Genomic DNA, 18368 nt, shown 5'->3' on the forward strand with positions numbered 1-18368 from the left:
ACGCTAGGTCAGAAGACCACAAGATGCAATGGCAACGACTTGTAACCCCTGGGGGACCCACATATTGAACTCTAAGCTAAACAGGAGGATATTGAAAATAGGGGCTGGGAAAATAACATCTGCATTCGATGAGTACCATGAGGGGCCAAAGGCTCGGACATCATGGCGCTCACAGCAGCCCTCCTCCAATCAATGAAGGGGGATGTAGATGCCCCCTGCCAATGCTGGATCGATCCCACTGGGTCACCAGTGCTCTGGACCGCTTAAACACCACAACTGACATTTTTGACTCATACCCACTACCTTACAGAAAGAAAGGCTATACTCCGCATAGCGCAGCAGAAATCCAACCTGGTCTTCCAAGGACACACGCTGCAATTATACCAGGACCTATTCCCCACAACACTGCACCACAAAAGAGATTTTAAATCAGTGACTGATAAATTAAGGAGCATGGACATCAAGTGTCCGTAGGTGCCACCCATTTGCATTACTTTTTCAGTGGGAAGGAAAGAGGTGCTAGCTGTGCTCCCTCCGGGAGGTGTAAAGACTGCTAGACATGGCACTGCCAAATGCGGAGGGACAGTCCCCTTCAGACGCAACCTCACCCAAAATACACCTCAAGACAGTCTGGTCTACGGTTTGGCATAGATGCTCTGATAAAAGCCCCAATGAATCTGTGACTCAGGAAGCGAAACATGACATGATCCATCACCTCAGTGAGATGGACGCACCCAACTAGCAGAACCCATCCGTTGCAGACTCTCTTTGATAGGGGTGGTGGCTGATGACCTTCTGCCCTATGGGCTAGACCTACACACCTGGTTGTTGCCCACTTCCTGGACTGGTGATGGTCCTGGGGGACCAGGAGAGCCCTCCTTACATCTGTCTAGACCTCACCTCGTACCTTAACTGATGGCTTCCCCCTAGCGATCTGGTTTACGAGAAGGTGACACCTCTGACCAGCACAGTCACTATTGTGCCAGTCTGTGTGACACCGGTCGCAGGAGTTGGACCCAGTTGGTCCATAACTGTTGTTGCATTTTACCTTTTCTTTTTCAGGTCTGGAAGCAGCACTATATACTATGGTGGGCTAGGTCCTCTTGTCCTCTTCATTAGCTTATCCTTGTCCTCTGTCTACAGAGCCTTTACCAGTGGAGTCCTATAATACTGATTACACTGCTGACAGGCTCCTCCTCCTCATGCACCCTTCACTAGTGGTATTAAACTTCTATCCCTTAACATTCGCAGACTCAACTCCCTGAGTAAGCGTAAACAGGTATTGGGCTACATCTTGCACCATGACCATGATGTGGTTTTCCTACAGGAGACCTAACTTAGAGGGGTTGACAGACATAGAATGGCACACTTGTGCCCCTGGGCTTATGATTCCAAAACACTGGGTGTAGGTGTGCTCTGTAAAGTGGCCTGGGGACCCCAGATCACCAAAGTCACAAGGGATAAGGAGGGGCATTATCTCACACTACCCTTGCATTGAGAGAAGAATAGATTCACCATGCTTAACATTTATCTTCCAAATATGGCACACAGTGCTTATATTCGACATACCCCCTGGGAACAGCTCCACGGGGTTGAACGGGTTAGAATAGTCAGAGGGGTCTTCATTTTGGTCTAGGATCCAGCGATGGATTGCCACTCCACCACCTTTGAGGGAACAGGAGCTGTGTTCTTACAGCTGAAGAGGGAAATCGCAGCTTTAGGTCTGGTAGATACATGGCGCTACATGCACCCTGACTCAAGGGACTATTCCTTGTATTCCCATGTTCACGCCACGTATTTGCGCATTGAATACATCTTTGTGACTCGTGCCCTCCTTCACACTCTAGACTCTGCCGAGATCTCAGATATCTCTATATCGAACCATGCTCATGTTGCGCTCCAGTGGTTCCGGTGATCTCGTCGGCGAAGCCACCACGTTGGTCCATGCTGCTGCGGCTAGCCCGAGACCCTTTTGAGGTAGCAGAAATAAGTATGGAAATTGCTGATTATTTCACTCATAACACTGACCATGACGTATTCCTCCACACACTCTGGGATGAGTTTAAAGCCCATATATGAGGAATAATATCTTCAATAGGGTAAAGAGGGCTTCGAAGAGAAGGACCAGGCCAACCCCACCTAGTGGAACAAACAGCTTGCCATATTGAGGGGCCAACTGCATGTTCATAGAACAAACATATCTGAACAATCATTACTGGCACTTAAGCAGTGATATTACGAAGGGGGAAACAAGGTGGGTTCACTCTTAGCTCTTAGACTTCGCCAGCTACAGTCTAAGGTGCACATAGCAAAACCCCTACAGCCCGATGGCGACTGGGCTATCGCGGACCATGACAAAAGGCAAGAATTCCATGCCTACAATCAAGCTCTCTATTAGCAAGCGGTAGCCCCACCCCCAAATTCTCATTGACTCATACTTAGCAGCATGTGATTGGCCTCGGCTCTGTCCTGGGTGCACGGGAGAGTTAGATGCCCTGATCACGCTGGAGGAAATTCACCTTGCACTTTGGTCCCTTCCACTGGGCAAGTCACTGGGCCCAGATGACCTTCTGGTCAGCTTCTATAGGCTGATCTTTTCCGATCTAGGGGAACACCTGACACGCCTATACAACCCCTTCATGGGCTTCACACCCACCATGGCAACTGCAGAAATCTCACTAATTCCTAAATTGAGCAAAGACCCCACGCTTTGCTCCTCCTATTGCCCCATCGCTCTTATAAATACCAATGCAAACATCTACACAAACATTCTTGCCACCAGGTTGGAATGCTGCCTACCGAGCCCTAACGACCTTGACCAGGTGGGATTAGAAATAGGGCTGATACCCAATACTTATCAAACACTCCAACATGCCACGCGCCCTGCCATCTACCCCTATCAAACACTTTGGAATAAAGAAACCGCTGAGTAGCTCACTCTTAAATAGTGGTATGCGCTCTGGCAGAACATTCCTATATACCGCAGTCTCTCCCTGACAGAAACAGCCTATAAGATCATGCACCAATGGTATTATACACCATCTCGTTTATCAACTATCTACCCTTGTACATCAGCTTTATGTTGGAGATGTAATCTTGAGGTGGGTGACTGCACATTTGGTGGACTTGTCCCCCTATACGCACCTTTTGGAAAGAGGTTCTGAGTCATATTTAAGCTGCGGGGAGTACCCTCTTCCTACTACCTTTCTCACTGTCATTTTCGGTCTCTGACCCAAGCATCTGGCGTGCATTACTCATGCTGACTGGGTACTCAGCTACATGCTATAGGCGGCGAGACAAATGACTGCATTAGCTTGAAAAAAGAGAGCACCACCATCCCTGGAACAGTGGATCACCCGCCCATCTGGAATTTGATGGCGTTAGAAAAGCTTACCCACAAACTGCCAGGCACAGATGCTAAATTTCGTAGAATATGGCACCCCCACTCACCTATTTTTCACAAATAGAATTTGCCTGCTTTACTCAGCCGAAACTGAAGGCACTAGAACTGTTTCTCTGATTTCCCCCGAAACCCCCCCACCCTCACCCCCTGTCCACCCTCCCATACCTTGAATTTCTTAGCGCACACTCCCACTTATGAGCCTGGCCCCTGGGTTGGAGGACCTTTAATTACCAAAGGCCCACCAACACTGAACACCCCTCACTAAGATCTGAATATTGTTTATCTTTCTTTTCTGTTAGAATGTATTGTTTGTTTACCCTCCTTTCCTGATTCCCCTTCTCTCCTGCCCCACACTACTCCCCTAATTCGACAGTGCACCTGTTTGTAATATTGATTCATGGCACGCGTTGTTGTGTCTCTCGCTTTTCCTTCGCTAACCATAATTGATCCGTATCTTGTTGCTTTTCTCTGACGATGTGACCCTATGGCTGCACTATCGCACTTGTTTTTGCAAATATGGCGTCTCACGTTCTACTTTTTCCCTGTATACTCATAAACATTAATAAACAGATTTAAAAAACAAAACAATGTCTTAAAAACGATAATGAACCAGCTACCATTTTCACATGTTAAAGATGAATCTGAATCCTTTATGAATAACACTCTGGTATAGTAACAAGCTAAGTTTATTTTAACACTCTCAAAATGTGGTGACAGGTTTTTAGGGCAACTTTACCCACAAACACACTTTTTTTAATTACAATGCGAAAGTCAAATTCAGTTCTGTTACTGCAGTACAGCAAAATTGAGTGGAGAAAAAAAACTTTATACTGCCTCGTGAATTGTATTAGTAGACACTATTTTATTGTTCCTTCAAGGAACACGGGAAGCTTTTTTCATTCAGGAATGTAAACCCAGGAATGGTCTTCTGTACCTTGCAGCCACCGTTCCTGTGTTTGTAGCCAATCACAGAAGGTCATAAGTACTGACTTGACTAACTAAAGTTAATTAGGGAGGTCGGTCTGTGACCTTTTGCAACTGGACATTTTCCCATACAACCTACTACTATTGCATAAGTCGCCTTACAGAAAGTGGATGAGTAATTTGCTACTGCTCTTTGGAGCCATTCTTTTGATGCTATTTTCACCAACAGTCTCAAGTACAAATATAAAAATAATGGAAAGTCTCTCAAGGACTGATTGACATAATAAGATGCCAATTCTGTTTGTTGACGTTTTGATCCATGGTACAAAAAGCATAACTGGACCCTCCTCGGGAAATCCGAAGTCCTGAACGGTAGTTGAAGTACATGCAATAATATAAGAAACATTCATAAAATGCAACAAAGATGTATGCGATGTATAATGATTAAAAGAGTGGGTCATAAGAAAAAAAGTTAATTCTTACAATAATGAAATCACAAACTAATAATAATGTTAATATTTTTGAGAATGATGGGAAAAAGTCACTTTCTATCACCAAGAAAGTTAAATCAATCCAAAAATACATTTAATTCAAAGATGGCCAAAAGAAGAGGGAAGACCCTAACCTTGATCGACTGAGCTATAAATGCCTCTGGAAAGGCCCAATAAATCCCTGGGAACAATCGGTAACCAAGTACCGTACCCAAGTCTTCATCTTTGGTACATTTTGAACTTTAAATGGTGGGTGGGCAAACAGAGGTACATGGCAATGACATAACACAATTTAATTGGCTAACGACATCCTTCACAAAATAAAAAGGCAGCCATATTGTTTTGAACACACTTTGTATATGTTCCCTGTTTTAATATGAAAACTACATAAAGACAACTTTTCCCATGTCTAGGAAGACCTGAGGACGTTCACATAACCTGGGAAAGGTAAGGAAAGTTAAAAAAATGTAAAAGTGTTTTAAAAAAAGTTGGAGTACTGTGGCACTACCTTGAAAGTACAGCAGTACTAAAAAATAAAAAAAATAAAAAAATTGTAAAAAAAGAAAATGAGGGCAGTTGACTGTATGTCACTGCACACCACTGGATTCTACTGCACTGTACTCTGCATCACTTCACTCTGTGCTTCAGCTCTGTGAATCACTGTGTTCTGCGCCACTCTAATCTGCAGCAGTGCACTCTGTCTCTGCACTTCTGCTCACTGCCTTTGCACCACTGCACTGTATGCCACTGTGCGCCACTCAACAACATGACACTCAACTATAGTTTACAGCACACCACTCTAAGCAACTTCACTCTACGCCGAGCTGCTCCACGATGGTGCCACTGTAGTCCATGCCTTGCTACTCTTTGCGTCACCACTCTTTGCCACCCCCTGTCCACTCTACGCCATGTCACTGCACTGTCACCACTTCACTCTATGCCACTGTACTCTGCCACTCAACTCTTGGCTGAATTCTACGCAATTCCACTCTAGGCCATTGTACTCTACACTACTCAGCTCTGTGCTTTTCCACTCTGTGCTATTCCACTCTAGGCCACTGTACTCTACACTACACCACTCTGCCCCTCCACTCTGTGCCCCTCCACTCTGTGCCCCTCCACTCTACGCAACTGCATCTAAGCTATTTGTCTCGAAGCCACTTTACTTTATGCTACTCTCCTGTACTCCACTCCATGCCACTCTGTGCCACTGTACTCTGCACCACAGTATTATGCCACTCTAATTTTCCTCACTGTACTCTGACTCTCTACTTGACAACACTCAATTTTACGATTTGAAACACTTTAAAAAAATACTGTCTTCCAGCTGTTAAAATTCACCTTATCCTCTCTGTGCTGTCCTGTGCTTTGACATACTATTTCTTAGACATTTGAAAAAATATTAGACGTGGATTTGACTTTTAACACTTTCCTAGAGAAATCATCCACCTAGTTCACTGAGATTACCTGCATGTGTCCTTTCTTTTAACCAACAGCAGTTGTAGTACCTTAATAGGTAGATCCATTCTTATAAATGTAAAGGAAAGAACTACCAAGTCCCAGAGCACATTTTTGATATTGACAGCATAGCACTGGAGACTAATGGGAATGCGTATTAATTACGGAACAGTTTACCATTGCTGACAGTACAGTGACAGAAATAATACTAGTCACTCCAAGGGGGAAGTAATCCTAAACTTCCGTGGTAAATTGACTATAAACAGTTGAGTTCATCCAATCTTTGTTCAATTAATTTTAGATATTTTATTTCTTTTATTAACTTATTCAATTCCTTCAAAAAAGTCTTCGACATACAATGCACATTATTAAAAACAAGTATAGAGTTATTTGCAATTATAGGTGCTCCTAAATATTGAAACACAGTGAAAGTAAATATTGTGAAGAAAAGTGGTAGTGTTATCTACAATATATACAAGACATAGTTAAAATCAATGTCAACATCTAAAGGCACAGTCGATCCAGGAAGCCTTGAAGTCACTTAGAATTATACAATTTCATTCCACATTGTGATTACCCTGGTCAATTGGTTAGTGGGTATTCCCTCATTGTTTTGTATGACAATACAGTGACCGCATAATTGACATCTTGAATTGCAACCCTGTTTAAGCATATCCATATCATTTGTAATTTCACACTAGTAGCTTTTCTTCTACCAGCTTGAAATAACAGTGTTAGATGTGCCATTGTGCATGTGGGCAGTGAATTATAACAAAAGGTTAAATGCCAGGGCTGCTTGATTGTGTGCCCCCTCAGAGGGGATCGCAAGACACTTGTGGCAGGAACAGATAACTTTCTTGGCCAGTTTCCAAATCGCATTTATGTGATGTAGCAAATTTGTTTCCTTTTATGTAATCCCCGAAATACAACAAAAACAGAAAATAATGTTTTTTTTCTTTTTTTTTTTAAAGTGACATCACATTTCACAAGAATGGTGTGAAAACTCGATGTTGTTGCCCTGCCACTTCAGCTTCATGTGAAATCTACATTATTCACAGCTTTTTTGCCTTTTCGAAGGTTGAATTGTTGCTTGACAGACCATGCCTCCAGACCTTGTGGTTTAGAAAAAAAAAACCACAGCCAACATAATCCTACACAGAGACCAAACAGTCACCTGAAAACCAAATGCCTGCACATCTCATGTCTCCATGGTCTGTTGGCACAACAGGTGTTCAGCTTGCTGCAGGGGGAAGGTATGACTGGGTTCTACTTGTTTTTTGTTGTCAGGGACATGTGTGACTATACTCCCCCACGTATTCTAGTCACAGGGCACATAAAATATCCCCCATTCCTCTGACAAACAACCTCACATTGAGACAGAAGCAACAGAGCGGCACAGAAAACTGCCATCTGATAGGTACTTTTATTTAAGATTCCTTGCCTTTGAATTCTCCTTACTGGTCTGCACCCCTATGTGCCGTTAGGCGGTGTTGATATACTCTGCGTCTGTCGTAGTCCACATCGGATATGACGTCATGGTTACTATACTTTCACCACCCCAGCACATTTTCAATGCCAGCAAGCATTGATACGAAGAAAGCTACCCCTCAGTTTTGACTGGCTTTTTTTTTTTGTTTTTGTTAATCATTTTTTTGAGTATTCGACTCCTGGTGAGTCAGTGATGTTCTCCAGAAAGGCAGGCTTCAAGCCCCGTGGATCTGGTCATCAGACGATGTCCATGACAGATCTCCACGTCATGTGTCTTTGGCTGCTGGAGCTCAACCACGACCTGACATTGTGCTCTGTGTGTCGGGCCATGCATCTGAAGGCTTTGAGGGAGCCTTCCCTGAAACTGATGCCAGCTCGACGATCTTGGTCGAGAGGAAGCTCCTGGGATCGGTCACCGAGTTCTCAATTGTTGTTGTCTCAATGCAAGTCCTCAGAGCGATGTGGTAAATTGAGGCATCAGAAGAAGTTCAAGAATTCGAGGCGTTCTTCGACTTCACCTTGTCTGTCAGCTCACGAGATGAGGGAGCATCGACACTCTAGGCTTTGTTCTGTGAACCTGCGCCTGGGCTGATTCCGCACCTTCCCAGATTTCCGAGAAACGGAGCGACCAGTGCCTAACTCAGTCTTACCAGGCCATACACCTAATTTTTGTGGAGCCGGCCCTGCTGGAGTGCCTTAAGGCTCCACAGAGTTAGAAAAAGTTCCTTCAGGTTTCGTGCCGTTGGCTTTGGCGCCAAGAGCAGGATAAATCTAGAACAAATCCTACTCCAGAAAGAATGGTTCCTACTTCGAGGAATCCAAAGAATACTTAAACTGTAAGATACGGAAGAAAAGAAAGGAGAAGAGTGACAAAATACAAAGAACACTGAACCCAACAAACAAACAAAAAAGCAAACAAACAAAACCACACTAAAATAGACAAACAAAACCAAAAAACAGTCAGCCAACAAACCAGACCCTTAAACACCCTCAAATGATATATACATTTATGAATTTTTATTCCCCAAAAAAGATACCAGAACTATAATGATACACAAAAATACAGTATAGTAAATAAAGTTGATATAACTATAATAAATATAAATCCTGGGAAGAAGACATAAAAATATATATCACTCACTCACCAATCACACATAAAAACCACAATAATATTACCCAGACGATATGATGTACAATGAAGACAAAGGACAATAAAAAAGCTAAATGGCCTACAATACAAGTCAAACACTATGTAAGCATTCTATAACAATACAGATCAACAATGAGGGTCTGAAAAATGGTGTCCATATATTAACCTGATTAATGTCTCTAGGCACCAAATTAATTCAATGGTGTTTGGAAAAAAAATATTTTACTTCTTCCTTAGATTAATTATAATGATCTAACCCTCATGGTGTCCGATTAATAAGCTAGTAAAGCCATGATATCTTAATTGCCAACTTGTCCAAATGAAGTTGTGTCTTGGTCCGGGTCAACATATGCCGACGCGCGTTTCGGTGAAACGTGACCCTCACATGGGTCACACAACTTCCTCAGGGCACATACATTACACTTGATTGAAATTTTTCCCAGGAAAATATTGATTCACCTTCAGTCTAATATCTAGGAGATAAAAAAATCAAGAGTGTCTGATGGCTGAACAGACAACAAAAGACAACGACAATGGACAAAAGACAAAAACAACACTCTAAGAGCACCCATGGATCTAGCCCTGGATCCAAACCCGGCATCAGTCGTACCACCCTGACCATAACCCATGTCGATGTTCCTGGTGCCCGCAGGCGGCACCATCCCCATTGTGTTCCCCAACCCTGACAAGGAGCCAGTTGGGTGTTGTATGGCGCCAACTCTGACAGGAGTCTTGGCTCCTAGATCATATGCTGAGCCCCTTTAATATGGGTTAGTCCTTGGGGGGTGAATGGGAGGGGTCTCTGGACCCTTTAGAATACCAGCCCCATGAAGATATGGACTGGCGTAAAGACTTGGGAGAGGCCAGCAGACCGGATACTTTTCCAGATACTGGCATACTTTCTTCTTATACCATGACTACGGAGGAAGGATTGTCTTATGCTCTGGTGGTGAGAAGAGCGACTGAGGTCCTGGAACTTCAACTGCCTTCAGTGGCTGTCAAGACTAATCTCTTGGAACTGGGAGCTTTCACCTCAGAATCCCTGCTCCAGTTTAATGAGGCCCTCACAGATGTCCTACTGGGTACCTGGCCCAAACCTCGCACAGGAGCTCCTGTGAAAAGAACAATTGCTTGCTGCCATCTTCCTGCATTGGGGGACCCAAGTCCGACACCTGCCACCCCTCCTTCCTCCCTCTCCCAGGCAGCAGCCTCTAATCCCTTCTAGTCTGACTCTCCCCACCATGGGCCAGTTGGTGGCGGGATTCACCATCACGTCAGATAGGTGGATTTTGCAGATAGCCTGAAGGGGCTGCTCCCTCCCCTTCAAGACTACCCTTCCACCCTTGCCACATCCTACGATCAGATGATGGAGGATAACTTGTTTTTTCGAGTGGAAGTTACGGCTCTCTTGCCCAAGGGGCCGATAGAGTGGGTTCCCATGCCAGAAGTGGGTTGCGATTGCTACACCTGCTACTTTCAGGTCTTCAAAAATGCCAGTGGCCTCCGCCATACCCTAGGCTTTTGTCCCTTCTTCTCTTTCTCAAGAAGAAGTTCAGGATGCTCACCTTGGCTCAGGTTCTATTTGCCTTGGGCCCAGGAGACTGGATGATAGCATTGGACTTGCAGGATGCTAATTTTCATATCCCCATCCTGCCTGCCCACAGACGTTACTTGCAATTCATGGTATGCCGCAAGCACTTTCAGTTCACTGTGCTCCCCTTTGGCCTTACCAACACCCGTCGGGTGTTCACCAAGGTGATGGCGACGGTTTCAGCTGAGGCGATAAGGGGGTTCAGTCTTCCGTTATCTTGATGACTAGCTGTTGAAGGCAAGCTCGCCCTATGCTGTCATCTCCCACCTCCAGGCTACGGCGGACCTCCTGCATTTACTGGTGCTCATTATAAACGTGCCAAAGTTACGCCTGACTCCCACTCAGATGCTCCCTTTCACCGGAGCTGTTCTGGACACTGCCATTTCTGTCTTATCCTCCTGAACGGCGAGTACAGGATATTCAGGCTATGATACTGATGTTTGAGCCTCTATCCTGGATTTCAGTGAGAGTGACTCTGAGGCTGCTAGCCCCATGGCCTCCTTCATCCTACTGGTGACACCTACCAGGTGGCATATGTGGCCTCCGTAGTGGGGCCTGAAGTTCCAGTGGATGCAGCATCAGGGTAATCTCTCTGATAAGGTCCAGAACTTGGAGGGAACTGTGAATGATCTACAGTGGTGGTTAATGAAATGCAATTGGAACAGAGGCAGACACCACTCCATTCCCCAGCCAGATCTTATAGTAGTGTCAGATGCATCACTCCTGGGATGGGGCAGCCACCTGTGAGAGGTGGAGATTAGTAGCATCTGGTCTCTGACGGAATCCGGACTCCACATCAACCTATTGGAGCTCTGTGCAATCAGGCTATCATTGAAATAATTTCTTCCCTCTACCCAGGGAAAGATGGTGCAGGTATTCGCAAACAACACCACCACCACGTATTACTGCAATAAACAGGGCGGCTAGGGTTGTGGACCCTTTGTCAAGAAGCTCTGAACCTCTGGACATGGCTGGAACAGCAGGGCATATCCCTGGTGGAACACAAAATAATGATGGACGGAGTGTTGAAACTTTTCAAACACTCAACCCCAGTCACAGATCTGGGTTGAATCCATTGTTCTTTTGCTCACCATGCCACACCAGTTTGGACCCAGCCATATGCAAATCAGTCTTGACCCTGCTCCCCATGGGGATAGTCCAGCCCGAACTGCCAGGCCAGGTTTTCACTGGTCTGGAAACAAGCATCCTGGGACTGGTTTTGGGGTATGACCCCTCACCAGCCTGGCTAGCTTGAATCTGGTGGCACAGTGAGCAAGGGACCCATATCTGGGCACACCGTTCCCACTTACAGCAACTTTAGCAACTCAAAAGGATGATGGACAGAGTGCTGAAACTTTTTAAACACTCACCCCCAAAGTGGTGCTTCGCATTAGGGCCTCCTTTCTGCCAAAAGTGGTTGAGCTCTTTCATGTAGGTCAATCCATCACGTTGCCTACTTTTAATTCAAACCAACATTCTTTTAAAGAAGAGCAGACACCCCACCTCGTGGACTCAGAAAGAGTGTTGATGTTCTACCTTGATCATACAAAAGAGCTCCGGGTGAATGACAAACTCTTTGTAGATTATGTGGGTGCGAAGAAAGGCCAGGCAGTGAAGAAGTAGATCATCTTCAGATGGGTCATTCTCTGCATTAAGATTTTCTACGCACTGACCTAAAAGCAACGCCCGGAGGGTCTGCGTGCTCATTCTACCCGAACTAAAGCTGCAACCACTGCATTAAAATGCAGAGTTCCAATCCTTGACATCTGTCAGGCGGCAACGTGGGCATCTCTGCACACGCTTCCCAAACACTACATCCAGGACAGTCAGATCCATAGGGATAGGCACTTTGCTCATTCAGTCCTGCAGGACTTTCTAGTCACAACTTTGTTTGCAAACCCACCTCAGGGCATGGTATTGCTTGGGTATCTATTCAAAGGTAGGGGATCTGCAACTAAAAAAGTCTGTCAGATGAACAAGTTACTTATCTTCGGTAATGCCTTATCTGGTAGAGACATTATCTAGTTGCAGATTGATTAGTACTGCTGTAACTTAATAACATCCTCCAGCTTGTCCAACCATTTGATGCAAGACTTTGAGGTCAGGGGTGCATGCATAAGGGGCCCCATTCATCCTCAGGACTTTGAATATCTGTGACACACTCTGCCCGGGGGGTGGTTTGGGCAAGGGTTGAGCGCGATCACTGTCATTTTGCGTTACTCTACTGATTCAAGTATGCACAGTTTTCTGTATAAGGCATTTCATTTGTTTATTAGATCGAAGCCCACCAGAAAGCTCAGCTCTCTGGTTTGCCAAGACATTTTGGAATGTCTTGGCAAACCAGATTGGCATTCTAAAAGCTTCCTTGAGATTGTATTCCGCCCACTGTTTACTGTTGGCTATGTGATTTGTAACTCCTATTTGCTTTCTTTCTATTTGCTGGCTTCATTTGTTTTAGGCTGTCAAGCATGTCTTTGTCCTCTACCATGAAGCATTTCCTTTTCACCAACGTCCCTTGTATTCTTCCACAAGTGTTCACTTTCTGTAAACAGGACTTTAAGTTGTGTTCTTGCATTGTCCCATTTGCTATGCATTCAATAATAGTGGTCAGATGTCGGTCTCTGTCTTCTGTTGGAGTTTGGTGTTTACTTTTCTTTCTCAGACTTCAAAGTGGTAGGATTTATATGACAATCTAGCTGGGTACCCATGTGAGAGGCATGGCTGTAGGATGTTATTTTTTCAAGCACACTTCAAAATTTAAATGTCTGTAACTATGCATATTTTTTTTTTAGAATATATCAGAATTAGGAAAAGCAAAAAGTGAAGCACATTTTTTTAAAATCCTGAAGTATGGTGGAAACAAATACTGTAATATAATCAAATCAAATGAATAAACTTGGTGATGTCATTTCCACACACTGTTGTTTGTGCGCTCAACAGTTTTATCAGTAAAACTATGTTTGTGCAAATGTAATGTTCATTTCAACTGAAAATATGTTGTCTGTAATGGCAGTGTGCTAGAACACCATGCATATTCCACTCTATGCAATGCCACTCGACCCCACTCTGTGCCAGTCCACTCTACAACCATTTACTCCATGCCACACCACTCTACTGTATGCATATTTACTGTTTGCAAATGTACTCTATGCCATTCTACTCTACGCCACTTTACTCTGATACTCCACAATACTCTACAGCACTCTATGCGATTCCCAGTACACTCCCGTGCCACTCCACTCTATGCCACTCTGACTCTCTACGCCACTTCACTCCATCCCACTTTAGTGCACTCTACGCCACTTCTCTCTAGGGCATTCCTCTCCAATTTACTCTACGATACATTATTCTATTTTACGCCCCTGTGTGACCCTCTACTCTACATCACTCAACAACACTCCACTTCACTCTAGGCCACACCACACTACTCCACTCTAGTCCACTCTAATACAGCCAGTGTCCCTCCACTCGTCGGCACTCCACACTATAAAATTGCACTCCACTGCACTTCACTCCACTGGAAAAAGGCTACAACAAATGGCAAAGCCAATAACTCTAGTATAGGCAAGACATGTCTGTGCCAAGGCTTGTTCTTTTTATATGGCCACTCTTCTGCCATGTAATTTATGCTTTTGTTTCCTCTCAGCTCTTCTAAGCGATGATGCTGTCCTCACGTTATTTTATGAGTTTTGCTTATGCTTGCATGAAAGCCATGATTGTCGAAAATTCATAACTTAACAAAACTTACGGACGTGATGGCATGTTTACAAGGCTGTTATGATTTATTTTTCCAACCATTTTTGTATGTTTCAAATTTCGGTACACCGTTCTTTTTCCATGCACATTATGACTATTTGCTTTGCATTTGTATTTGTTATGCCATGTAGAGAAATGATTACAAATGTAGACCTTTCCAGCTATACATCTAGACAGAATGGCTATTCAGTGCAGCCTGTCAGCATGTCCTTGTTTGTGGGCAGTTTCCTCTCACGTCTCCGTGGCTACTTTTGACAGACAGAGGACATACTAATCAAGGTAGTTGATTGCTGCCTGTTTCCGTATAGAGAATGGTCTCTGTTGGAAGTGTTTCATTTCCATTTATAAAGTCATAGCATTTGTATTCATTTTTATGTATCTCTTAGTAATACTTCAAGCTGGCAGCGAGATAAAGCTACACTGATATGATCACTTTGATGGTAAGGTAACAGGATAGCTGTGCAAGCTCTTATCGTGTGCAGCCAGGTACCACTAAAAAAGAAGAGACCTTAAAGTGATGGTTTAGTGTAACTCTGTTGTCTTGCTTAACAGCAGCACACTTTGCCTGAGGTTTCTTTTAATAGGCACGCTAGAAAATCCCATGGGGTTTCTGGGCACCCTGATAAGCATTGGTAGAGGTGATTAACAGGCCATAAATCTAACAGTATGGCAGCGAGCCTTGTCCACTGAGGAGCCGCTTTCCAAAACCTTTTTCACCAGCTCCTAATCTTCTTCTTGGGACCTGATTTCATATATATATCTGAAATCTTGTCTCAGAGGAGACGTGCCACCTTTTCCTCAGCTTTTTTTAAAATCAGATGTACCTCTGGATAGATAGCATTATAACCCTTCCATCTCTTTGGGGTCCAACCTCCGAAAAATACGAGTGGTTCAGTAGTTGGTTGAGTTTTCAGCATGCATGATTTCGATGAGAACATAATGGAGGACCATTGTTTTCTTTTAAAACATACTCCTAGTTTGTTGGACTTCCTTCAGTTCAGTCATATCTATAGATCTTTCTTTGTTAAGAGGTTTTGTTAGTTAGAAAACTTTCGCTTTTTTAAGTTCAGTCACAAAAATAAGTGCCCAAAATAATGAAATTCTAATTATTAGTTTGATTACTTTTTCGCTTAAAAGTTTTTAAAAAATGTAAATCACTTGCAGTGTTACTCATTATCTTTCCCCCAGTTGATGATCCCAATTTATCATTAATATTCATGTATTTCCTGGTGGTCTCCATTTAGGAACATCCGCTTTTTTGCTACCAACTGTAGCACATAATTTACTTACGCCTGCAGCGCCGTTTGGTCATCACATGATTTTGGTGGGCTTGTTTATAGATGACAAATAATTTCCCATCAGTAGTGTTGGTGAACGGTCACATTCACCACATTCCCTTTTTCCTTCTCCAGCCACATGTATGGTTTATTTTCTGTTGCTACGCAGCACGAATGGTGTCAAAATGTTAAATGGTTGGGGAGTGGTGAATTTTACATGTGATTAGGGCACTAATGCTTTTAAAACCCTAATACCGGTTTTGTCTAGCCTTTCTGTGCCTTCATGTCCTAGATCATTTGATCTCATGTATGCACCTATGTACCTATTATAATGTAAACTTTGTCTTACTGAAGCATAGATTGTAACACAATGCAAATAGTCTCCAGTCCTATTGCTTTTAAGAGCATTGCCACTAGTATTTGAGCAATACTCTGTAAGTAGATAACCTAATACATTTTACCCCTTCTTTTTCCTAGATTGAAAATCATGAATTCCTTGTGAAGCCCTCCTTTGATCCTAACCTGACAGAACTGAGAGAGCAGATGGATGAACTGGAAAAGAATATGAAAGTAACTCTGAATAGTGCAGCCAGAGAGCTCGGTATAAAAACTAAGCATGTATTTTTTGTTCTAAGATCATTCTTTATCAGTGTTAAAGATGGGGCAATCACACTTTACATTGAAAATGCATCTTTTCATTTCCATTAATCTTTTAACCCCATATTCCATAATTGGCAGTTGCATGGAGTAGTCAATAAAGGTCTCTCATGCCAATTTGTTTGCAAAACCTTGCAGGGAGGAAAGATTAGGAGGAAGTGAAAAATTATGTTTTGCCATTTAACCCCAATAGAAAGTTTTTTTGCTTGTGCCTACAGGCATATCCTTTGATCACATTTATACCAAACTTTGCATGAAAGTAGAACTTTATGCAGCAAGCATGCTTGTGTTTGGTTGGAGTAAATCCATTCAGTAGTTTTAAGATAAGTGTTTGAAAAAATGAGTGGGCTTTAAAGGGTGAACGCTTCCAACTCTTCCAGTATTTAAAATATAAAGGAATTTGATTGGTCGGGGGAGCCTTTTTTTTTTTTCTCCATGGTTATGCCTTTCAGACCTTTGTTTCCAGTGTTGGAACCACAGATCAAGGGCTCTCATTGGTTGGCTGCAAAAGAATTTCATTTGCATCCTTCGTATTCATACGTGGGGCACAGTACTCAATATGCTAAAAATAATTTAAGGGGGCATGGTGCGTACACCCTAACATTTCGGGCATTAGAGGGCAGAGACTTTCAAAGTCCCTCTGTTAAATTGAAGGAAAAAAGTTGTGCTTGCAAGGCACTGTGAATTTCAAAAAGAATCCGCGGACCGGACAAGTTTATTGCCAGGGTACAGCAAACCCATGCCAAGTTTCACCATCCATACTTCCCCATTCGGGGATTCAAAATCATGACTTTTTACCCCCAGAAAATGAGACATGCATCAAAGAAGCTTACTCTGATTTTGTGGTACTCAACCAGGGTTCATAGAACTCCTGAGCTGCACTGGGACAGTGAGCTTAGCTCTGGAATCTGCAGATTCTAATAAAAAAATAAGTTAAAAAAAATAAGAAGACCAGGCACCGTGGGCCAACACCCATGTGTAGTGGGGGCTGGCTATAAGGATCGGAGTTAAGTTGAGGAAATACTGAATATTAGTAATATAAGTTAATACAGGATTACCTGTTTATTATATAAATGCATCATAAAATATACATGTATGTTTCACTCCATAATCCTGTTTCTACAGTGGATTTGGAACCATTCCTGTTATAATTCCAATAAAAGATCTTTGTCTAGCTTCTATGCTGAACCATCTTTGCATGAGTCATCTCTACTTCTGGAAGATGAGCTCCATCGTACACTTCTTCTTCCATTTCTATTGTACATTCAGATGAAGCAATTGAATTGTGACTCCCTCCACCCCCCCCAAGTGTATGCCTTAAAGGCATCCCTCAGCTCTGACAAGGAGACAGTACCTTGATTCATATTGTAAAATAGCAGAACCTCAATGTTTATTCCAGATACTCCGTATCTTTAAGCATTTCTTTCTTAAACATCCCCAGACCTTGGGACCTTGCTGTATATCTGTATTTTCACATTGACATCATTGGATTATAGTCTAACATCTCCCTGCGATGCCATGCAATGTAGGCCTCAGAATGTTCATTTTAACCTATTTTACATTTTGCTTATTTAAAAGGCGCTAGAATGTGCATTGCCTGCCCTCTGGATTATGCACATGCCAGATTTTATTTTAATAATTGTAACATCTCTATTAGGGAATTGCACTTTTTACTTTCCTAAATCTGTTTTTAATAGCTGTTTTGTTGGTGTCAAACATAGTTTGGGGGGAAATTAACTGCATAGTACACCCTAAGTACTCTCTAGATTTCAGGCCTTATTTTCGTTAGGGTTGTATTTGCAAATAGAACAGGCGGTTTGGCCTATGGTTTTGGTAAGTGTCACCCATCACCCTTTTGAATCTGCATAGGTGTGTCTACCACTATTTTAGGATTTAAAAGGTCAGTGGCATTTACTTAAGCATCGTGCATAGTGTACACTACTTTCTTAAGACCCATTAGGGAAAATACTTTTCTATCCTGAAATGCAATTTTAGTCTCCCGATGACACTGGTTTAAAGTTGTCAAACTCTGACCTGCCGAACTGTTACACCCATGCATTCAACCCTTTAATATCATATAGATTATATGCACCTCCTCCCTGTTGGTTCATTTATAGTTTGCATTTTTATATATAAATAACACTGCATTATTTGTCCATACTTGATCCAATTC

At 43.1% G+C, this 18368-nt stretch overlaps 1 protein-coding gene across 1 annotated transcript in view; it reads left to right on the plus strand.

Annotated features, from left to right (window-relative positions):
• MSH2 (mutS homolog 2) overlaps positions 1 to 18368 on the plus strand; it is a 530159-nt gene that overhangs the window by 239961 nt on the left and 271830 nt on the right. The window contains exon 9 of the mRNA XM_069234037.1: positions 16016 to 16139. Coding sequence (XP_069090138.1) covers positions 16016 to 16139 — 124 coding nt within the window. The remainder of the gene's footprint in view (positions 1 to 16015; positions 16140 to 18368) is intronic.

This window comes from Pleurodeles waltl, chromosome 5, assembly GCF_031143425.1.
Source record: "Pleurodeles waltl isolate 20211129_DDA chromosome 5, aPleWal1.hap1.20221129, whole genome shotgun sequence".
In the NCBI taxonomy this organism is placed as follows: domain Eukaryota; kingdom Metazoa; phylum Chordata; class Amphibia; order Caudata; family Salamandridae; genus Pleurodeles; species Pleurodeles waltl.